Source organism: Acipenser ruthenus, chromosome 3, assembly GCF_902713425.1.
Source record: "Acipenser ruthenus chromosome 3, fAciRut3.2 maternal haplotype, whole genome shotgun sequence".
Taxonomy (NCBI): domain Eukaryota; kingdom Metazoa; phylum Chordata; class Actinopteri; order Acipenseriformes; family Acipenseridae; genus Acipenser; species Acipenser ruthenus.
The window spans coordinates 28532244-28557079 of record NC_081191.1 but is presented as its reverse complement, the minus strand read 5'-3'; the positions used below and the strand labels follow the sequence as shown (position 1 = coordinate 28557079).

General features: G+C 40.4%; 1 protein-coding gene across 1 annotated transcript in view; it reads left to right on the top strand.

Annotated features, from left to right (window-relative positions):
- The first annotated feature begins 365 nt into the window (after positions 1–365).
- Positions 366–24836, top strand: part of LOC117394714 (nuclear pore complex protein Nup153-like) — a 56943-nt gene continuing 32472 nt past the window's right edge. Inside the window, exon 1 of the mRNA XM_033993202.3 lies at positions 366–679. Within this exon, the coding sequence (XP_033849093.3) occupies positions 602–679 (78 nt within the window). The 5' untranslated portion in view covers positions 366–601. The remainder of the gene's footprint in view (positions 680–24836) is intronic.

Below are 24836 nucleotides of genomic sequence, written 5' to 3'. Positions count from 1 at the left end.
CCCTTACCCTAACTCTATTGCAATTGACCCACCAAGTGGACTAAATTAGGTACGCTGCAATTGACCCCCTTGTTACTCTGCTGCGCACTAGGGCAACACCGAGATATTTTGATACGATACTATCCACACAGTCACATCACTAAGCTATACTGTTATTGGCTGTTTGTGTATAGATGACGCTGGCTACGCCGCGTAAATGAAAAATCATAGCTGCAAAACATCCTCAGCTATGTTTGCCTATATGCTCAGACTGTTTGATCAGGCAAGTAGATATTGTTCAAAGTGAACTGTGCCATTTATGTAATTTAAATGAAGGAGTAATACTTACAGTATTTTCAAACAAATCCTATTAAGCAAAGGGGTTTCTCTCTTTTTTATTTTGTTTTGTTTGTTTTTGTTGTAATTGTGTATACTATTTTGAAGTACCAGACAAAACTCAACTTCCCAGAACACACCGGTGCATGGTGTCCTGCTGAAGTAAGCGCAAGCCCCAACGTGGTGCCTGACGGTATATCGGCGGGTCGGGTTGGTTGGAGGACCGACAGAAAAAATTCATCCGGCGCTGGAGAAAACGAGCAGATCAGTAAACTAGTAACGCACCATGGCGGACGCGGGAGGAGGGAAAATTAGAACCAGGAGGCATCATATCGCTTCCAAACCCTACATCAAAGGCAAACAGGTAACCCAGATTTCAAAATATTACGAATAGGAAACTGCACAGGGGCATTGTTAATTTTCAACGTGCTGTCTGCGGTGTGTTTTTAGAGATGAACGGTGCGGCCTAGCCTCCTCCGCCAAGCTGCGTTCTCTGTTAAGGGGATGGCGCGGCCTGCAGCTACTCACGCAAGCTGTGGAAGACCCGGGAGTCAGGGGGACACTACCGCTAGATAGATTCTGAGACAGTTACAGGGATACGGAGGGGTGTGTTGATAGGGATACTTGTGTGAAGAACTGCTAGATTTGTTTGTTTTTTTTGCCTAATTTTGTAATATGCTGTTATACTTTTTCTTACACTGACAATGTACGGTAATATTGCATCGTGAGTGTCGTGCTGGACCGACTCCAGGCCCCGCATGTCGCTCTCGCTTCAGATTGAGAAATCGCGTACACGTTCCCGGTTGAAATCGACAGGACGAGCTGTATTGCATTGGCGGGGATTGTTGAAAGTACACAGTCGAATTGGTCTGGTGCTGTGGTCGGAAGGTTGATGTGTTTTTAGTCCAGTTTTTTTTGTGATGAGTGTACAGAGCTCGTGCTGCAGCATGTGGATACAGTAATTGTAGACAACGTGATTATATGGGTCTGGATATGTGTACATGGTTTTATTGGTAATTTAGAACTTTGTGTGCTATTAATTTAATTTATGTATATATTTTTAAATAAGCCCTAAAATAAATTAATTCTGATTCAAATTATATATTTTTAAATTCTCAACTTCATAACCCCAAACAGACTTTTCATCTTAATCTTCTTGATACCCTGTTGTTGCTACTACTGAATCTAACCTTAAAATATATCCCAGGAAATACTTGGGGCTTGTATTCTCCAGAATATAGCCTACATACGTATTTTCCAGAATTGTCAACGAACTATCCATCGACCTTCATTAGAAATTATTCTAGTGAATACTGTACAGGGTTGTCGATTTAAAAAAAATATTTTTATGTAGTACCATAGTTGTAGCTCTACAGTACCTCCAAACTGTAAATGAAAGAATGTAAATTTAACTAAATTACTCAATCTAAAATTAATATATAAATAAAGCAAATTATTTATCATTGTGGCATCCTCTGTATGTGAACTACAAGAATTTAGCGATGGAGTACGCCAGAGAAATACCCCTCACTCACCCCAGTCATTCGTTTTTACTTTTTGTTTCTTTGATTTCCTCTTTCTGTGTCAGTCCAAACACACACATCTGTTATTTAGTACTACTTTGCTTTTTATAGTGTGTTCAGTTGTTAAAGATTCTGATTGCACCACTAAATAAACCTGGTTTCAGCGGGTCTTAACACAGTGCTCAGTTGTCTATTTGGGACCCCATTGCGCTCTCATCAGAATCGCTTCAGCGAATATGTTAATGATGGGGCAGGCGCTCTATAACGGGGCAAGACATGTCTTTTAGAATACCATTTCAATGCAGTATTTATTTTACGTCTTCGCTCCATTCGTTTGCCATAAAATCGGGAGCAAGCGCCATTCGCGCTTGCACTCGCATTTGCGCTGAGATCAGAATACAGACCAAAGTTTTAGTTTAGACAGTAAGAGTTTAAGATGTTTGTGTTAATAAAATGTTTTTAAACACTTCATGTCTTTTTTCCTTGAGAAACTATATAAAATAATTAGTAAATAAACGAAAAAAAAAATCTATATTGATTTTTTAAATCAAGTGATTTAAACCAGTGATTTAAATCGACTTGGTTATAAATCAGCCAACCCTGATACTGTATTCTAAATCCTTGTGAATTTGTGTCTTTGGAAAGGAGGTATATAATGTGTGTGTATATATACAGTGCCTTGCAAAAGTATTCAGACCCCTGACCAATTCTCTCATATTACTGAATTACAAATGGTACACTGAAATTTCGTTCTGTTTGATATTTTATTTTAAAACACTGAAACTCAAAATCAATTATTGTAAGGTGACATTGGTTTTATGTTGGGAAATATTTTTAAGAAAAATAAAAAAACTGAAATATCTTGCTTGCATAAGTATTCAACCCCTGTGCTGTGGAAGCTTCCAGTTTACACCGATGAAAGAAATTGCCCTAACGAGGACACAATTACCTTACCATTGGCCTCCACCTGTGAACCATTAAAGTTGCTGTCACATTTTCTGGATAAAAACCCCACTGTTGAAGGATCATTGGTCAGGCTGTGAATCTGAAGGAAAATGAAGACCAAAGAGCATTCTACAGAAGTTGGAGATAAAGTAATACAAATGCATAGATTAGGGAAAGGGTACAAAATAATATTCAAGTGTTTGGATATCCCAGTGAGCACAGTTGGATCAATAATCAGGAAGTGGAAGCTGCATCACACCACCCAGGCACTGCCAAGAAAAGGCTGTCCCTCAAAACTCAGCGCTCAAACAAGAAGGAGACTTGTGAGAGAAGCCACAGAGAGGCCAACAATCACTTTGAAGGAGCTACAGAGTTCAGTGGCTGGGAGTGGAGTAATGGTGCACCAGTCAACCATAGAGCTCTGCATAACACTGGCCTGTATGGGAGGGTGGCAAGAAAGAAGCCGTTACTCAAAAAGTACCATCTGAAAGCACGTCTGGAGTTTGCCAGAAAGCATGAGAGTGACCCAGCTGCGATGTGGGAAAAAGTTTTGTGGTCAGATGAGACCAAGATAGAGCTTTTTGGCCAAATCTCAAAGCGCTATGTGTGGCGCAAACCTAACACTGCCCATGCCTCAAGACACACCATTCCTACAGTGAAGTATGGTGGTGGCAGCATCATGCTGTGGGGATGCTTCTCATCAGCAGGGACTGGGCATCTTGTTAAAATTGAAGGAAGAATGGATGGAGCAAAATACAGGGAAATACTGCAAGAGAACCTGCTTCAGTCCGCTAAAAAACTGAAGCTTGGGAGGAAATTCACCTTTCAGCAGGACAATGATCCCAAGCACAAGGCCAAAGCAACATTGGAGTGGTTCAAGAACAAAAAGGTGAATGTCCTACAGTGGCCCAGTCAAAGTCCTGATCTCAATCCCATTGAGAATCTGTGGCAGTATTTGGAAATTGCGGTCCACATGCGTCGTCCAACCAACCTGAACAACCTGGAGCAAATCTGCCAAGAATGGGCCAAAATCACTCCGACACGGTGTGCAAAGCTGGTACATACTTACCCCAAAAGACTTAAAACCTGTTATTGCAGCGAAAGGTGGCTCTACCAAATATTAATTTGTGGGTGTTGAATACTTATGCAAGCAAGATATTTCAGTTTTTTATTTTTCTTAAAAATATTTCCCAACATAAAACCAATGTCACCTTACAATAATTGATTTTGTTTCAGTGTTTTAAAATAAAATATGAAACAGTACGAAATTTCAGTGTACCATTTGTAATTCAGTAATATGAGAGAATTGGTCAGGGGTCAGAATACTTTTGCAAGGCACTGTATATATGTAGGAGGCTGTGTGGTCCAGTGGTTAAAGAAACCGGCTTGTAACCAGGAGGTCCCCGGTTCAAATCCCACCTCAGCCATTGACTCATTGTGTGACCCTGAGCAAGTCACTTAACCTCCTTGTGCTCCGTCTTTCGGGTGAGACGTAATTGTAAGTGACACTGCAGCTGATGCATAGTTCACACACCCTAGTCTCTGTAAGTCGCCTTATATATTTATTGGATGGCTTGTTTTTTGTCACCAATTCATTTCCAGTTACATAAATGTTAAATGTATTCTTCTGGTTGCCGTTTTGAGTGATAGCGGACAGCTATATTGGATGATAGCTATATTTCATACTCCTTTCATATTTTGCTTGAGAGGATAGAAGAAATACAAGCTTGTAACAATTTAATTGGTTATTAATGTGCTCTGCTGTAAAGCACTTTGCAGCTTTTTAAAGGGTGTGTGTACTAAAATGCAAACAGTGGTAGTCCCCCTTTAAAGCTCCAAGCTGTCTATTTTAGGTTCCAAACTCAACTAGAATACTGTCAAAAACAAACAAATATTGTAATTAAGATAACATAGGCTAATACAATGGGAACTAAACTGGTTTTAGATGCATTTTGTGGTCTTGGAAATAACCTTAGGCTGTTCAATGTGCTTGTATCACTTCCTGTCTTAGTCAAGTGTGCATGGGCCTGCACTATATTCTTAGTGACAGAGCCACCCAGTACTTTTGAAATGCCTGATGAGTCTCCTTAAATGTACTCTAAAGTTAAGACTATTGGACACTGTTAGTAACAACATTTTAACGACAACACAATGTTACCAAGTATAAGGACAGACGCAAATCTGCACCAAGGAATAAATCACTGTGATTGATACTAGAGTAATATGGGTTTTTTTTGGGGGGGGGGGGGCAGCGCAGCGAATGCTTTCCCTCAAATGTGTCTCATAGTCCTAACTGTTCGTGGTGGTAAAATCAATTGGCTATTACTAAATTAAAAAACAAACAAAGCAGAACTACGTAAGGTAATGAGAATGTATTGCACAAAAAAAATGAAAACCGAAATCATGCATTTCTGAAGATTGTGTTTTGTTAACTATTATGTTATCTCTCTGTGGCAAAGTGGTTTGTAGTGCACAGGTGTAGATGCAGTGCTTAATAACAACAGTCCAACTACCGTTCCAGTGTTGAAAACAAAGCTTTATTTGTTGCTTTAAATAAGACTGACTATACACAGCAATGTGTAAAGCCAGTCAAAACCACAGGACTCAGTCCCGAAATAATAACACACGCTATACACACACGGTCACGAAACCCAACAGTGAGTGCTCCTTGTGTAAGTGGTGAATTATACAGTAACAATGAAACAGTAGTGCAGTCAGTGACTGATGCTGGCCGAATAGCGACTGCTCCCAAATTGTCTTCTATGAAGGGTGACAATTAATAGACACAGATACAACACGACAAAAACTCAGGGTTACTTTCGTCTTTTACCGTCCTTTTACAGGTCTTTCACAACCATAACAAAAGAACAGCTCCGCAACTGGCGGCCCGCGGGCCAAATCTGGCTCGCTGACCTGTGCTGTCCAGCCTGGAAAAAATCGCTTGGAATTTCACAATTGCAAGATAGGCCCTGTGCAACGTTAGCCAGTTAGCAGCATGGGTTTGTTTCTTTTTACTTGGCAACCAACCAGCCACTCATATCCACCCTACTTTTCTGAGCAGAACCTGTGTTAAAAACAAACATTACCGTACGCGTGCAAAGTGGATCAATTTTTCTTTCATTTAGTTGAGAATGGCAGGGAAGTGTACGCGGGAAAGGAAATATGAAATCTTTTATGAAAATATTATAATCTGCCTGTATGTAGAAGGTAATAACGTTAATTATTAGCCTATAGATTTGTATTTCTTAATCTGTTGAATTTGCCGTACTCAACTGCACCCAAGGAATTGAAAATTCGTGCTCCTACCAATTCAATTGTTAGTATGCCAAGGAATACATTACGTTATTATTATCACCATTACTTTTTCTACTTGTAAAAATTGGTAAGAAAAAGGTTAAGAACCTTTTAAATATATAATGTATATAACTATGGAAAATGCCTATGGGAAAAAAAGAAGTTTGTGGCTCTTTGGTACAGTACATTTGTTTTTTTGGCTCTTGGTCTGGGAAAAGTTGGCCACCCCTGACTTATTGTAACAAAATGAATACCAGTATTTACAAACGGAAAATTCGAAACTACACTATGAAAAACAGAACAGTATAGCTACTCTCGCTATGGAGCTGGAACCTTACTAAAAAACAAAGTAAATTAAAGTAAATTAGCATATTTTTATTCAACGTACTTCATTGCGTTATATTTAGGCCTATGCCTGGCAACACAGGAACGCAAAATAATATTAAAATACAGAAAAAATGTGTTAAATGCGTTTTTTATGCCTAGCAACCACCTTGGAACCTAATACACAGGAATGTTAAAAGTAGACTTTTAAAATAATAATAAAGTAGCACACATTTGTTTTAAAAGCTTAACTGTTTTGTTCCTTGTGTTTCATGCTTGCTACAATTGGGACCCCTATACTCAATTGGGGGGTTACAATTGGCCCGCTCTGTGGCTGCCAAGGGATCAATTGGCCCGGCCACTTAAATTACTTGCCGACCCCTGCTGTATACCGTGCTCTCACAGGTCGGGAGGGAGATTGTTGACTAGGATTCATTCGCTCTCTGTCACACACCTGTACTCGTTTTAATAACACAGGGAGCTGCTACTTGAACCATGTCAAAGCTACTTGCTCAGTTTATTTATTTTATTTATTTATTTGGTGTAAGAATTTGATGTGTGAGCACTGACTCCCATCTGAGACACACAACTTTGCAGATCTCTCAAGGTCATTGTTGGCTTCAGAGTGACATCCCGAACCAGTTTCCTGCTTGCCCGGCTGCTCAGTTTGGGAGGGGGACCTGAGCTGGGTAGTGTCTAGGTGGTATGATGCATCTTCCACTTCTTAATGATGGACTTCACTGTGCTGAGAGGGATAATCAGCGCCTTTTGAAATGTTCTTGTACCCTTCTCCTGCTCTTGTTTCGAAAGCTCCTTGGTCTTCATGGTTGCTTTGTTGGATCACAGTGAGTTGCAGCTTGAAAGTCTTTATATACCAGAGGGAAAATGATCTACAAGTTAAACCACTTTGAGTACACACAGGCTGAAACCATTTCACTAATTTTGTGACCTTTCAAACAAATCATTTGCACCTGAGCTGATTTAGGGCTGCAGTAGCAAAGTTGAATACTTATGCAACTGATATTAATCTGGTTTTCTCTGTAAATCTTACTTATTTATATTCTATATGCATTTTTTAATTTTATCAATGTGGAGTAGTTTGTGTAGATTCTAAAGTAATTTGAAAGCGTCGTGGAGTACGCTCAGGTGCCAACAAAATGTGAAAACTTTGCAGCGGGGTACAAACCACTGTGTGTGTGTGTGTGTGTGTATGTGTATAATATATATATATACACACAATACCAGTCAAAAGTTTGAGTACACCTGCTTGAAACCAGGTTTTTCATGATTTATCTATGCTTTTAACTGTATAAACATGTCTACAAACACTTACTATTTCATTATGATATGTGTACTTATATAAGCTGATAAGTGAATTGCATTCAAAAATTATTTTTAAATGAAAATGTAAATCTTGTCATTTTCAATGAAATCGTCACCCAAAGCAAGGGGATTTCAGTCTGAAGCCCAAGTCAGTTAAAAGTCTGAAATGTGTATAACACGGTGTTAGAACACTGGCCTAAGTATAAAAGTGTCTGTTAGATGTTCTCCGAGTTAACTAGCATGTTACCTAATTAACCTTTTGTCACCAATTATTGTTAACAGGTGAGGGTCCGTGATTACTATAAATATAGGTAGCATAGGCACAAGTTTGTCATTCCTGAATGTAAGGCAGCAGAAAATGGCAAAATACGCTCAGTTATGCAAAGGAAAAAGTTTGTAATTACTTTAAGAAATGAAGGTCAGTCTTTAAGACAAATCGCAAGAACTTTGCAAGTGTCTGTAACTGCTGTGGCCAAGACCATCAAACTATTTGAAGAAACTGGTACTCATGAGGACCGAACAAGGTCAGGCAGGCCAAGGGTGACCTCAGAATCAAAACTGGACGTTTGAGGAGTGGAAGTAGGTCTTATGGACCGATGAGTCAAAATTTGAAATATTTGTAAGACGCAGAGAGGGTGAGCGCATGAGTTCTGCATGTGTGGTTCCCACTGTCAAGCATGGAGGAGGCAGTGTCGTGGTCTGGGGTTGCTTTGCTGGTGACAGTTGGTGATCTTTACCAAGTCCATGGCAAGCTCAACCAGCATGGCTATCATAGCATACTTCAGAGGCATGCCATTCCATCAGGATTACGGCTAGTTGGGCAGTCCTTCATTCTTCAGCAAGATAATGACCCGAAACACACCTCAAAGTTGTGCAAGAACTATCTGGCGAAGAAGGAAAGTGAAGGACAACTCAATCTAATGACCTGGGCTTCCCAGTCTCCAGATTTCAATCCTATAGAACTTGTATGGGACGAACTGGACAGAAGAGTCAAAGCAAAGCTACCCACAAGTGCCCTACATCTCTGGGAATTGCTGCAGAAGAGCTGGGAAGACGTGATTTCCTGCTGAAACTTGTTAACCGAATGCCTCGTGTTTGTGAGGCTGTTATTAAGGCAAAGGGTGGCTATTTTGAGGAATCCAAGATTTAGAGACAATTTTCAATTTTCTTGAACATTGCTTTGATACTCCTTATGTTTTGTTTTGTATATTGTAACATGTGTTTTCAATTTCAAGTGATGTAACTTAAAAAAGAGGATGGTGAGTAAGTAGATTCAAGAAACTGCACAGAGTCCTTTTCTTCAGTCAGTTGTTATGTTTATTGAAATATGCAGGGAGTCTGGTCCCAGGTACAGGACACAGAATACTCGTTCTTACAATTGTTGCATGACATTAAATACCCTTCTGCATAGGTGTCTCTCTCCTCCTCTTTCTCTGACACTTAACCAATAGAAAAGGTACAACTCATTATCCTGTTAACATATATTTCATTTAGTGTGAGTGTGAGTGTGTGTGTGTGTGTGTAGTCCAGTGTGACGACCTCTGAACTCAGTGCATTCCTCAAACCCCTGGTGCCCCAAAAAGGTCCATACATCTGGTTTTTGTCATCTTCTCTCCGTTCTGCCTTAGACCCTTTAAGTCCTAGTGGTATTATCTCTTACTCTCCCTGTGAACCTCTTGGTCCAACAGGAGTCCCTGGGAGCCTTTTAGCCCCTTTATGCTTTGTATTCCTAAAAGTCTTAGAGCCTAGCCCCTCCTGGTCCACAGCACCAATATCTTGTTAGCTTGCAGTCAATGTTGGACAAGAAGCTTGTAGACACAAGGTCTCTTATCAATTGTTAGCAGTACATGCAATTTGAACCAAACAGTCTGCTATCTGCAATATTAGTTTCTTTTCAGAAAAGAACACCAGTATAGCTCTGCCAGTCCACATGTGTAGCAAACTGCTAATCAATTCTCGATCCATGTTTTCCAACATACCCTACTTTTAAAATATAAGATGGAGGGGGGTGACCCGCTACAACCAAGTTGCTTACGTGATCCCGAGCCCTCAGATGTCCTCTTCGCTGGTTCTGAGTAGTCACATCAAGTACCGTGTTTGTATAATATATTATAGTGAAGTATGTTCCTCTCATTCTAAGTCTCTCCATTATGTGTAGGTATCTACCTTGCCTTTGCTGTTTCTCCATGTAAGTATGTCATGAGCAAAAACAAACAAAAAAAAAACAAACAAACATACGTAAAAATAATACAAAAAATGAAAAATAAACATACAGTAAACATACAGAAAAATACAGTAAATACAGTTTATCACTGTACACAGGTGTTATTTCTTATTCATGGTGGCTCCCAGTAAGTTTACAGTTTCCCATCTGCCAATGGTCCTTTCTAACTGTCGATGTTGTTTTTTCCACCAAAAACACTGAATGCTATTCCACAAAATCAATACTATTATTATTAACAGTATTATTAAAACAACATAATCCCCAAAAGTGTGCCCTAAGGCCTGTCCTGACCATCCATATCGTTTCAATACGGTGGCTTTTAATTGTGCCAAATCAACTTCGTCCTTAGCTTTGAGCAGCTTCTGTTCCGCTCTTTGTAGGGCTATTTTAACCAATTTGTGCACTTGAGAAAAAATGACCAAATATGAATCTAGATATGTGTCATCCCACCAAGCAGTAATTTGGAACTCCTCTGCTTCAGGTTCAGGTATATATATATCTCCAATCTGAACTGCATGTGTTGGAGAAAAACAAAATCCTGGAGAAGTCTGACAAGTTAAATCTCCATATTTAAAATTGGTATGGTTACTCAACACACACCATTGATATTTCCCAACCTGCACTGCTTTTTTCCACCCCTCTAGTGGATGTACCTCTAATTCAGTGCTTATATTTCTATTAATTCCGGTGATTGCAGGACACCGGCAAACTACATGACTATTTGTTTCATAACAACATGCTTCATGCACCACACCACTCCAGTTGCCTCGCTGAACTTTCCATGTAGCCTTTTCCCAAACTATCACTGTCTCATTGTGTAGTACTCCTATCGGTCTAATCTTCAAACTGTCTTTATACTGGTTATTAGGATCCAGGTATGGTATTGAGAGATAGAACTCTATGTGACCAGGTGGTTCCTTGCCATTCTCCTTTGGCCACACTAAACTATCTCCCAGGAGGTCAGTCTGATCAGGGTGGATCATTGCCAACCTCAACCTGAGTTCCTCCTGTGCATGTCTAGGTACCACTCTTAGCCTAATGTCCATTATTTCTTCCTTCATTGTTTTTAAAAGGTCACCCGCAAATATTCTACAATCTATTGCTTTGGTCAAATTGCGCAGGGCTCCCTCTGTTCCATCCATTAGCTCGTATATAGCTGTACCCTGGAGCCTAATCCCTTGATTTACATACATCTGTCCATTCCCCAATCTTTCTATTTCTTTTCCCACAGCACTTGACATTTGATAAATATCCCAGCTGTTTGCAACAGAATTTCCTGCACCAAACCAGCCTACTATTTCATCAAAAAGTCCCCTCTTCCTACGTTTCTCATTACCTTCATACATTCGTTCGCCTATTCGCTCTTTGTAATCTCTTATTGTACTACTTATTTCTCTTTGAAGCCAATTCTGGATATTGGTGTATTGCTTGCAATGCTGTTCAAACATAACAGTTAGATTTGTGAAATTATACATTACACACGATAATACTATATTCACATTATCCAAAACAGTTTTTCTTTCTGGTCCGAGAATGATACCTTCCCGAGGTAGGAGGTGCAAAGGGGACATACTTTCGTAGTGATTTTAACTCGATAGTACGGTTTACTGCCCTGTTTCAAGAAATTAGATCACCCCGCATGGAACAAGTGTAAATTACTGACGTACTCAACTCCTTACAGCAATCTATGCCTCCCAATTTCACCCACCCGTCCTGCTCTTTAGCTACGCGGTGCAGTGTTGGTTTAACTCTGTAAGCTCATAATCACATCTTCTATCCGAAACTACAGTACTCTCAGAATAAACTCTATGTTCCAGCTGTGGATCCCCATCCTCTTGATCAGAACCACACTCATGTTGCTCTAACACATTTAGGTGTATCATTATTTTTAACCCGTATGTTAAATTACATCTTTCTAGAATCCAATATTTAGACCATCTCAATCTTATGATACACTTAAAACTGATTAAAACCTAAAACTATAACTTCAAAAATGATCACTATGCATTGAACAAGTACTAAAATAGTGCCTCATTTTAGACATATTCAACACTACAGCATATCATTCAAAGTTCACATGATTTCCACAATTAATGTCTAATATAGGTAACCATATTTTTCAGTAGAACCGCTGTTTTCAATTGGTATTTCCATTCAACATAGGATGTCCCATTACCTTACAAGTACATATTAATATAGTCTTATGTTCCTAACAACACTCCAAATAATCCATTGCAAGACACCAACCATTCTACCTCCCTACCATGGATGGCAGATACAATGTCTTAACAATGTCACTCTTAAGTGTCATGAACAACACAAACTCCATACTCCCAGTGCCTCTAGAGGTCAATGGTACAACCTTTGCAGTTTTTGTTATTTTACTGAATGTGATTAGTAATAAATTACATGAGACCTTCCCATCTCTGCACTCCAGGATCGCTGACATATTACCTTTAGTATCTTTAAACTAAGACAAATCTTTTCACCAATCATACATTTATACCCCAAGTTTATAATACGTAGTTTCATTATCAGGTATGTTAACTGAAATTAACAGTCCCCATTACATCCCCAAAAATGTCACTTTAACGTCATCATAATTTCTTCTTTTGATATGCAGACTGGAATGGTTCCCCATATGTAAGAATGTCTCTGTGGTTTCAGATACCTCCTCATGACCATCTCTCAGCAACTTACACTCTTGTTCCAGATATATGGTAGAGCTTAATTACTACATATCATGGACAAGCATTGTAAAGTTCTGCAGGTTAATATGTACAGTTCCTGTTTGCATATCCAAATTGTCCCACAAGTGTACTGGAACTTTCTGCACAAACTCTTCTGAAATGGTCCTCTCAGTTCCGATGAACAGCATTGTGCTTCCATTCCACATGAACGCCATCAGTATTATCTCGGAACCTGTGGAGAACAAGTGCAGTATTTATTCTTTTGATTAATATCTGATTTAATTTCAAAAAGGTTAATTCTTGAATAGTCTCTTTTTCATCTGCATTGATAATGTTATTGGAATTCTAAGAATCGCCAATGTCTGTTAATTCTATCTTGTATTTTTCTCAAAGCCTATGTCCACCCCATATTGTGAACATAATATAAAATATCAGTTCCAGCATGAACCTGTAGGAGAAGAGAAAAGCCTTAGACCTGTGTCTGTACTCTGAAAGTAACTACAAATCTCTATCTGCTTTATTGCTCACAATTACTACTCTAAACTAACTGCATCAGTGCCCTTAGGAATTTCCGTTCTCCAGCAGACTTGCTTATCAGTGAAACTAGTTTTCAAGCCAGTTTTCACTCCCTCATTTTTGTATTGCCAATTTCAAATTGGTTTCTCCCAGTTTGTCCATTATCTCATATGAACCTCCCCAATCAGCCTTCCAACCCCCCGCTTTTTTTTTTTAAATTTGAATGGAGACCCTGAGTGGGGTTGGAATCAGTGCCTGTTTTAATGTCTCAATTCAGGTGTTCATAGAGGGTGACAGCTAGTTCGCTGTATCCTTCCATGAAGTCCTGACAGAATCCAAATATGCCCAAAAAGATCTAAAGGGCAGATTTTTAATCAACTTTTTATTTCCTGGGTCAGGTGTGTGTCCTCCAGTTTCCACCTGTACTCCTAAGAAACAAACAGATGATTTCATTAATGCAGCTTTCTTTAGATTTAATTTGAGAGCAGCGTGCTCCTCCAGCAACAGATAGTGCTTCTCCGCAGTTCTCGTTGCAACAGTATGTCGTCCACATACTGTATGATATTACCTAGTTGAGAACAGTCCTGTAAGATGTTAGTCATACATTGATCTCTCCCTTCTTGGCAAGACGTCCAGAGCACATATCACAATAACAGTTGAAAAGAAAGTTTACAAAGAAATGTATTCAAACGTTAATGTTTCACAATAACGCATACAGAAATAAAAGTACTGCCTATTCTTGCTGCAATTAATAACAGCATCCTTTTTAGCAGATCAAAATAAATCAGGATCTATTATAGAAATAGTCCAGTGAGAAAAAGAAAATGTGTGTGCACATAAACCTGACCTTCATGAGCACCTGTTTATGATGCTTCCTTTTTAGAATGTGATCCACAAGCTCTACCAACCCAGAGCTCTTTGGGTGGCAGAGGACATGGAATCACTGTACTTCGCCAACCAGGGCGCAGGTTGCTTCATGCTTAAGCCAGCGAATATATTCTTTATTTGATTAATTTACACGGGCGTTTCCCCATGGTCAATCCTACCAAGTGCATTTGTATTACTGTGAGTGCATAATTACTTTTGCTACTGCGACTGTCTGTTCTGTATTAGACAGTGAGAAGTTGACTTTACTTTGCATCACAATATTTCCATTAGTTCAGCGTCCTGTGCTGAACTTCCACAACAGAGTATTCATACCCTATATTCACAGACAAACACACAAACATTAACCAACAGACTGTCTATCATACCTATATCACAATCCATCAATCCAGCAGTCCTATACTGCACCATCAATAATCTCATGTCACTCGCGATTTATTCATGTTTCAGTTATCACATTAATCTAATTATCATCACCTCTCCTGCAAGAAGCTCCGTAAAATACTAATTGTAACCAACATAAACAAAACACATCGTACACATGTGTGCAAACATCCCATTTCACATCACTCACGTAGCTCTGAGTGACACTGCTTTTGTCTCCTGCATCACTGCATTCTGATGCCTCAGCAGAAGTTGAAATCCCTGTAGATCACTCTGATATCGATTGTGACCTCTTTCCCCATTTGAATTGTATTTTATGCTCTCTAACAATTCAACTTTTTTTTCTTCTACTCGTAGTGTACTTTAGCAACATCAGAATAAACCCAGTTAATACTGATAACATCAGTGCTTTATTAAACTACGTGTTTTCCATTCAACGAGAATGCAATCTCCCTGTTTAATTCAACATGAACTAAACAATCATTAATAAACAGACCCCTTAAATAAAACATCGTTTTAACTCTGCACTTTTTTTTTTTTAGCTACACCAATAATACAAACTCTACCACTCATGTGATCTTGGTTTCAAATATGTATTCATAGGTGATTCATAAAATTCACCCGTGTCTTAAACATAGAATTCACTCTCAAACAAACACTTAACATTCATTCATGAAAATATTTAATAAAATATTTCCAGGTCGATAATTTAATTTGTTTAAGATTTATTGATCTCCAAAAACATTTGTTCTCTTCCTAAAAGTCTTTATTTTTTAGTCTGTCTAACAGCGATCTATTCTCATTCTCTACAGTCTTTTCTCTCTCTGCCCAAATATGGTCACGCAAGTTTTTTTCCCCATTCCTCCCTGAATCTGTGACCAGGGAGACACAGACCCTGCGTACCAAAATAATACCACCACTTTCTTTTCAAGTAAACCCTCTATCAGAAAGACAAAATGTTCCTCTTGTTTACCAATATAATCCTGAACAAACTATTAATTGTTGCTTTGTATATTTGTGTTATTGTTTTAGTTCAAATGTTGGCCATTCCTTTGCATTCAAACACTAACACAATACAAATAACTCATCAGTTAACATGGGTCTCTTTCCCTTATCAAACCCTCTTATGATAGAGGCAAGACAATAAGTATTCATGCTGGTTCTTAGTACATAGTTTTTCTAAGATGTTACTTTATCTCCACGCTTAAGCAAAATCAGAATTACTCAAACAATCATTAATAAACAACTTCTTAATTACATTTTAATGTGACCTTTTAATTTTACAGGTTTTTTTTGTTTTGTTTTTTTGTGGGCTACCAGTTTTGAATTTCCTTTGTCTTTTTCTTCTTTCGAGACACACACTCCTGACCTGTCACATGAACATGTACATTACTGTTCTGTACATAGCTTCCCTTTTTGCCATGTTTTAACACATAGTCTATGTTCCATATTCTCCAGCCATCCATTTGATGACATTGAGGGTCAGCTTCTAACATATTTGGAGTTGATCAGACTCCCAACAAAACACAAAACTAACAAAAAAACTTGTTTTTAGTTTTGTCTTGTTTTTACCAATATTCTGTGTTTAAAGCTATGCTTAACGAAGCATAAACTTTTATTTTGGTTTATTGCACCTTTAATTTACACTTTTGTATGTGCTATTTGGGCTTAACTGGAACTTATTGTCTGATTGTTCCTTATCTGTACCACCTAATGTGAACAGTTAAATAAGAGGCTTATCCTATTGCCCCCTTATCGTGACTTATAAACCAAACAGTAAAAACAAAGACAAAACAGGTGTACCAAACCCTCTCAAAACAAACATAAAACATAAATCCGAGTATGCCCGTACCTGTTGAGCTATACAAGTCCGTGTAACTAGTCCAATAGACTCTACTGGCACGTCATAACACTACACGATTTACTCCGACTTTTTTAGGAATCCAGAGGTCCTCTTTCATACCTAAAGTCCTAATAGTCAATACACTTTTAGTTCAGCGGTCAATCTCTCTTGACTTAACTAATTGTGTCCTCAATGTACATGAATTATCAAAAAGTCCTCTTTCATATTCTACCCTTGATTCTCACTACATTCTAAACACTGCATATAAAACAATAAACCAGTAACTACTCACCAATGTACGTGGTTATATGTTCGAGCTGAAGTCCTGATTCAAAGATTCTCCACACCGTCTGGTCAGAAGTTAGAAGCAGTCTCGGTCCATTCGCTTTGTCCTGGTCCTGTGCACAGGATTCAGGCTGGGCAAATGGGTTTCTCTGCAGTCAGGTATCAAACCCCCCCGGTTTTTTGAAAAAAAAAAAAACAGGAAACAGTCCGCCGGTGGCTCGCCAAATGATGTAACTTAAAAAAGAGGATGGTGAGTAAGTAGATTCAAGAAACTGCACAGAGTCCTTTTCTTCAGTCAGTTGTTATGTTTATTGAAATATGCAGGGAGTCTGGTCCCAGGTACAGGACACAGAATACTCGTTCTTACAATTGTTGCATGACATTAAATACCCTTCTGCATAGGTGTCTCTCTCCTCCTCTTTCTCTGACACTTAACCAATAGAAAAGGTACAACTCATTATCCTGTTAACATATATTTCATTTAGTGTGAGTGTGAGTGTGTGTGTGTGTGTGTAGTCCAGTGTGACGACCTCTGAACTCAGTGCATTCCTCAAACCCCTGGTGCCCCAAAAAGGTCCATACATCTGGTTTTTGTCATCTTCTCTCCGTTCTGCCTTAGACCCTTTAAGTCCTAGTGGTATTATCTCTTACTCTCCCTGTGAACCTCTTGGTCCAACAGGAGTCCCTGGGAGCCTTTTAGCCCCTTTATGCTTTGTATTCCTAAAAGTCTTAGAGCCTAGCCCCTCCTGGTCCACAGCACCAATATCTTGTTAGCTTGCAGTCAATGTTGGACAAGAAGCTTGTAGACACAAGGTCTCTTATCAATTGTTAGCAGTACATGCAATTTGAACCAAACAGTCTGCTATCTGCAATATTAGTTTCTTTTCAGAAAAGAACACCAGTATAGCTCTGCCAGTCCACATGTGTAGCAAACTGCTAATCAATTCTCGATCCATGTTTTCCAACATCAAGTATTTACAGAAATGTATACGACGTAAAAAACCTAGTTTCCAGCAAGTGTACTCAAACTTTTGACTGGTACTGTATATGTGTGTATGTGTATATACAGTACTGTGCAAAAGTTTTAGGCAGGTGTGAAAAAATGCTGTAAAGTAAGAATGCTTTCAAAAATAGACATGTTAATAGTTTATATTTATCAATTAACAAAATGCAAAGTGAGTGAACAGAAGAAAAATCTACATCAAATCAATATTTGGTGTGACCACCCTTTGCCTTCAAAACAGCATTAATTCTTCTAGATACACTTGCACACAGTTTTTGAAGGAACTCGGTAGGTAGGTTGGCCCAAACATCTTGGAGAACTAACCACAGTTCTTCTGTGGATTTAGGCAGCCTCAGTTGCTTCTCTCTCTTCATGTAATCCCAGACAGACTCGATGATGTTGAGATCAGGGCTCTGTGGGGGCCATACCTTCACTTCCAGGACTCCTTGTTCTTCTTTACGCTGAAGATAGTTCTTAATGACTTTCGCTGTATGTTTGGGGTCGTTGTCATGCTGCAGAATAAATTTGGGGCCAATCGTATGCCTCCCTGATGGTATTGCATGATGGATCAGTATCTGCCTGTACTTCTCAGCATTGAGGAGACCATTAATTCTGACCAAATCCCCCAACTCCATTTGCAGAAAGAAATGCAACCCCAAACTTGCAAGGAACCTCCACCATTCTTCACTGTTGCCTGCAGACACTCATTCGTATACCGCTCTCCAGCCCTTCGGCGAACAAACTGCCTTCTGCTACAGCCAAATATTTCAGATTTTGACTCCTCAGTCCAGAGCACCTGCTGCCATTTTTCTGCATCCCAGTTCCTGTGTTTTCGTGCATAGTTGAGTCGCTTGGCCTTGTTTCCACGTCGGAGGTATGGTTTTTTGGCCGCAAGTCTTCCATGAAGGCCACTTCTGACCAGACTTCTCCGGACAGTAGATGGGTGTACCAGGGTCCCACTGTTTTCTGCCAATTCTGAGCTGATGGCACTGCTGGACATCTTCCGATTGCGAAGGGAAGTAAGCATGATGTGTCTTTCATCTGCTGCAGTAAGTTTCCTTGGCTGACAACTGCGTCTACGGTCCTCAACGTTGCCCGTTTCTTTGTGCTTCTTCAAAAGAGCTTGGACAGCACATCTGGAAACCCCTGTCTGCCTTGAAATTTCTGCCTGGGAGAGACCTTGCTGATGCAGTATAACTACCTTGTGTCTTGTTGCTGTGCTCAGTCTTGCCATGGTGTAGACTTTTGACAGTAAACTGTCTTCAGCAACCTCACCTTGTTAGCTGAGTTTGGCTGTTCCTCACCCAGTTTTATTCCTCCTACACAGCTGTTTCTGTTTCAGTTAATGATTGTGTTTCAACCTACATATTGAATTGATGATCATTAGCACCTGTTTGGTATAATTGTTTAATCATACACCTGACTATATGCCTACAAAATCCCTGACTTTGTGCAAGTGTACCTAGAAGAATTGATGCTGTATTGAAGGCAAAGGGTGGTCACACCAAATATGGATTTGATTTAGACTGTTCACTCACTTTGCATTTAGTTAATTGATAAATATAATCTATTAACATGTCTGTTTTTGAAAGCATTCTTACTTTACAGCACTTTTTCACACCTGCCTAGAACTTTTGCACAGTACTGTGTATATATATCTCTCTATCTCTCTATCTCTATCTCTATTACACACGCAGACTGTGTTTTTTAGGAAAATAAAATGTAAAATAAAATGTAAGCCTATTTTCAGGGACCCCAACTTGTTGATTCGAACTTAGGCACTTCACACAAGGACTAGTACGTTTCAAAAGTTACTGGACCTTTGGACTAGTACCACAATATTGTTAGTTTGTAACCCAGCGTTTAATTGTAGGTGTCTTCTTATCCAAACGTGTGTGTGTGTATATATAAAGGATAAATAAAACCAGAGTAAACCATTAAACTGATTTAAGCCTTATTTCCTTAGTTGTGGTATTTAACTAAACAAAAGCCTTGACCCCAACATGCGGTCTTTGAAAACCAAATCCGAATTAAATTGTAAACCTCTTAACCTTTATTATCCCACAAGGAGGAACATTTATATCATGTGTAGTGCTGTACATGTATTCTTCCACTGTTACCTGATGAAGGAACTATCGGGTCTTGGACATCAGAGTACTGAATTATCTGGACGACTGGCTCATTTGTGGCCAGTCTCCAGCACAGGCAGAGGCCCATACGGAACTTGTCACCGGCCACCTTCGACGGTTGGGCTTCACGGTGAGTCATGTGAAGAGCCAGCTCACGCCTTCTCAGCCTCCTATCTAAGAGTGTGCTTGGACTCCAGGTCCATGCTGTCCACAGATGGCAGCGAGCAGAGAATAGCCGACTGTTTGTTTGTTTTAGAGCCGTTTCAGCTCAAGAGAGCGCTCACGGTAGTGACATTCCAGAAATTTCTGGACTTGGTGGCAACAGCTTCTCGACCATACCTTTGGGTCTGCTGTGCATGCTCACTCTGCAGGCCTGGTTCAACAGCAGTGCTTTTCATACTGCGTTGAACGGTGACAGCCTATTGACGACATCTTGCCACTGTCTAAAGGCGCTCTCTTGGTGGAAACAGCCTGTGTTGCAGTTATATTGCAGTTTTTGCAGGACATGTTTGTCAAGGGGAAATCCTCCCCCCCCCCCCCCCCCCCCCCCCCCTTCCATAAAGGTCTATCTGGCAGCTGTTTCAGCTTGCCATGTCAAAATTGACTTGGTCTCCCCAGGAGCCCATTTCCTGGTGGGAAAATTTTTGAAAGGAGCTTGGCAGCTTTGGCCGCCTATGAAGGATATTGTTCCTCGCTGGAGGCTTAACGTGGTGCTTGATGCACTCATGAAGCCTCCATTTGAGCCCTTGCATTCAGCTGAGCTGAAATTTTTATCGCTCAAAATGGCTTTCTTGCTTGCAGTCACCTCCACAAAGCAAGTGATTGCGACACAGGCATTCTCCGTTGCAAAAGTCAGGACAAAGGTTACGCTCTGTACCAATCCTGTCTTTTGCCAAAGACAGTCTCAGCATTTCATGTCAACCAGGTTGTTGAATTGCAGGCTTTCCATCCACCTCCTTTCAGTCTGACAGAGAGCGGCAGCACCATGCACTCTGCCCAGTGCGGGACGGCCCTAATGTATTATGTTTACAGGACGACAAGTTGGAGGCAGTCCAAACAATGTGTCAGCTATGGGGTGAAGTACCATGGTCAAGCCCTGTCTAAGCAGAGGCTGTCCAGATGGATAGCAGACAGTCAGGACTGCTTATGAGTGAGCCAACTTGCCCCCTCCAGAAACGCTTACTGCTCATTCTACCAGGGGCATGTCAACTTTGTAGGCTTTATTCCAGGGTGCATCTCTCTAGGACATTTGCAGTGCAGTGGTGTGGGCTGCTCCCCATACCATTTACTAGGTTCTACAGACTTAATGACGTGGATCCTCAAAACCCTGGTTTTGGAACTAGAGTGTTAAGGGCGGCTTCTCAGTCGACCCTTACAACACAGGCATAGAGGTGAGTTTCTCCCTCAATTTTTTAGCCCTAGCTACTTGTTACTTGGGTTCCGAATGGTAACACCTATGGTTTCGATTTAGCGTAGCATTCCAGTCGCTCTGCAATCTTGCCATTGCGACGGCTTGGGCATACTGACCCATTCGGTAATGGTTACATTTTTCTGTTTCGGGGAACCAGGGTTATGATAATAACCTAACGTTGTGTCCAGTAGTGGCTTATCTGAGAAGCTGAACAGAAGCTTTCCGCAAATGAATTTTAACCTCCCTTCTAACCTTCCTTGTGTACATAATGTTCCATTGCAAGCTACAATAATAAGATAAACCTGTTTAACTGGAGTAACCGAATGCACTAATACACTATTTACTGCTTAATCAGGCACTTGCACTGTGTATTTAAACGTCTTTTAATTTAAGATGGAGGACATTTAGGAAATCTGAGAATTTTCTTCTGTGCTTGCTGTACTATAAGCATACTTGATTTATTTTTTCACATGACCATTGTCAACAGAAAAGTTCACATTATTAAACAAAATGACTTCATGCTGTGACAAATATCTGAATATTTGACATGTTTTCAGATACAAAAATCTGATGTTCGTATTCGCTAGAAATGACAAAAATACCTTGCACTTATTTACCACCTCTCCAGAAGTTGCACGACAGTTTAAAAAATGGCAAACGAAAAAGAGCTCAGTGTGATGTGAGATTTAGGATCAACACAGCAGCTCAAGCATAGTGATCTTTATGGAGCGCCATCTGGGTCAAAAATGCATTGTGCTATATATATATATATATATATATATATATATATATATATATATATATATATATATTTTATATATAAAAAATTCTTAATTTATTGCGACTTTCTGTTAAGTGCAATGTAATAAACAAGTACCATTTCTACTTCAATTTACAGCACCATTACCACATTTATTATTTGAAGTGTTTTAAAATTAAATTCAGTTTTTGTTTGCTTAAGCTACAAACAAACACAAGTAAACCTCATGTTATTGCTTTATGAAAACGTGTCTATTGCCACAGTTTACTGTGAAGAAATGGCAAGGAATGAAAAAAAGAAAGTTAAATGCATTGTCAACTTTATGTAATTTATTTTGGGAATAAACAAAACAACGTTTAACTGCTATTTGGCATCCTTTGTTGTAGTTAATTCACTGGGGTAAAGTAAGGCCTACACAACATATTCTTTACTCCTGGGATATTCAACTTTAACGTTACATATTGTAAAAGAATCGAACCTCTTCGCGGTTCGTTGCCCCTTTAAAAACACGACCCAACACAGAAATGGATTTTTGAAGGCGCGGTTGCGCTATTTTTAATGAACACAAAAACAAAATAAACAAAACAAACACCTAGCTCTCTTTGAGCACTAACTAAAACAAAACAGGAACCTAAACTAAAACAGGACAGCTAAGCTGTTTACCTGTACAAAACAAAACAAACAAAACAAAACACACAAAAAAAGGCTTCACACTACCTTTCTTTTAATTACAGCTGTACCCACACCAGCACAGTCGGGCTTCTGCCCTCTTCAGCAGCCGCCCAGAGCAGACTGACTGCTCTCTTTTTAAACCCTGCACCTGGCTCTAATTTTCAGTAATAGCCAGGTGCAGGTAATGATCAATCAATAAAAACAATTAAACAAGACAAGAGTGTGCCTTCCGCACATGTTTTTTTTAGAGGGAGGAATTAACCCCCTCCCTGCTGTCTCACACATCCCCCCCCCCCCCCCATGTCTTTTCAAGACACTGGCCATACAACGGCCACCTCCCTCCACCCTTAAAAGACCACCCACCCTCAAGTCCACAAATGTCAATTTTCGCCCTCTTCCACGGGCGGGCTTGAGGGTGGGTTGGTCCCTCCGGCGTTTCCAGGGAGGGACCCAGGACCGGCGAGGAGGGACCCAGACGGCTTGTCCAGGGCGACCATAGCGCGGACCGGTGACCGGGAGCCAGGACTGACAGGCAGAGGCGTGCGCCTGTGGACCTGCGCAGCGACCTCTGGAATTCCAGGTGGAGCGCAGCACGATGCAAGGGGAGCGGAGCAATCAGCAGGGGGAACGCTAGTGACCTCTGCCCCTTGCGTAGCGACGTCTGCCTCTTGCGCAGCGACGTCTGGGATTCCAGGGGGAGTGGAGTAAGGGACCAGGCAAGCGACTGTGCCTGGCAGTGCTGCGACCTGGGAGCAAGGTCCAGCGCAGGGAGGTCTGGGCATTCCGGCCAGGTGTCCACGATGACGGGACTGGGGACCTCCCTCGGCAACACCGGACTCAATTGCATGGATGATGGTTCTGGGAGAGACGGCTCCTCCTCTCTGGGCTCTGGTACCAGCAGCGCCACCCCCTCTGGCTCTCGGGACAGTAGCTCCACCCCCTCTGGCTCTCGGGACAGTAGCTCCACCCCCTCTGGCTCTCGGGACGGCAGCTCCCACTTTTGTAGAAGCCGTTCCAGTTCCGTTGGCTCCCGCTCTTGTATTATCAACGGGGCCACGCCCAGCTCTTGTATCTGCCTCTCCATCTCCTTTGTCTGCTCCTCTTGAGCAGCGGTGTTTTTATTAAACATCTCTATTAAATCTCTAAAATCCATTCTTGGGTCTCCAGGGGCGCCCACACTCGCTGCCACCATATGTAAAAGAATCGAACCTCTTCGCGGTTCGTTGCCCCTTTAAAAACACGACCCAACACAGAAATGGATTTTTGAAGGCGCGGTTGCGCTATTTTTAATGAACACAAAAACAAAATAAACAAAACAAACACCTAGCTCTCTTTGAGCACTAACTAAAACAAAACAGGAACCTAAACTAAAACAGGACAGCTAAGCTGTTTACCTGTACAAAACAAAACAAACAAAACAAAACACACAAAAAAGGCTTCACACTACCTTTCTTTTAATTACAGCTGTACCCACACCAGCACAGTCGGGCTTCTGCCCTCTTCAGCAGCCGCCCAGAGCAGACTGACTGCTCTCTTTTTAAACCCTGCACCTGGCTCTAATTTTCAGTAATAGCCAGGTGCAGGTAATGATCAATCAATAAAAACAATTAAACAAGACAAGAGTGTGCCTTCCACACATGTTTTTTTTAGAGGGAGGAATTAACCCCCTCCCTGCTGTCTCACAATATATATTGTAACGTTGTGCTGTAAAATAAAGGCACACACGTGGGCCACGCCCCACTGTACATGCTGCTATGGTGTCTCTGCCTGCATTCTGAGCAATATAATGGCTTTTATTACTTTTTGAAAACTAACAAGTATCCGAAGAAATATTTAAATGAAGCGAATATTCAAACATGAAAATCCCGTGTTCGTCACAGCACTAAAATTAGTACTCCTCTGCTGGTGTGTTGGGGAGATTCATAATTAACGCTGGTGCACTAATGTCCAACACAGACAATATGTTCTTGTGGAAAAGTGAAGAAGATTTAAATGCCTTTTAATTATGGCAAAAAATCAATGCCACTGCAGCCTTAAAAGATGCTGGTAATCAAGAATTGTGTTAGGCTCATGCATTGATCAGTGCTGTGCATCAACCTACCAGTTGAAATTACTGTAGTTGAAGCAAATGAAAATTACATTGTTCAACAGCATATTGATATTTAAGGGATGGAAAAACTGCACCCATTATGGGCTGCAGGGGAACTTCTGCTGAAGTTGAGCACTTCGTGGTAACTCTTCCTTCTTTTTATGCCTAGTTAAACACTTCAAGAATTAACCTTTTGACTGGCAAGAAAATAGAACATTGGT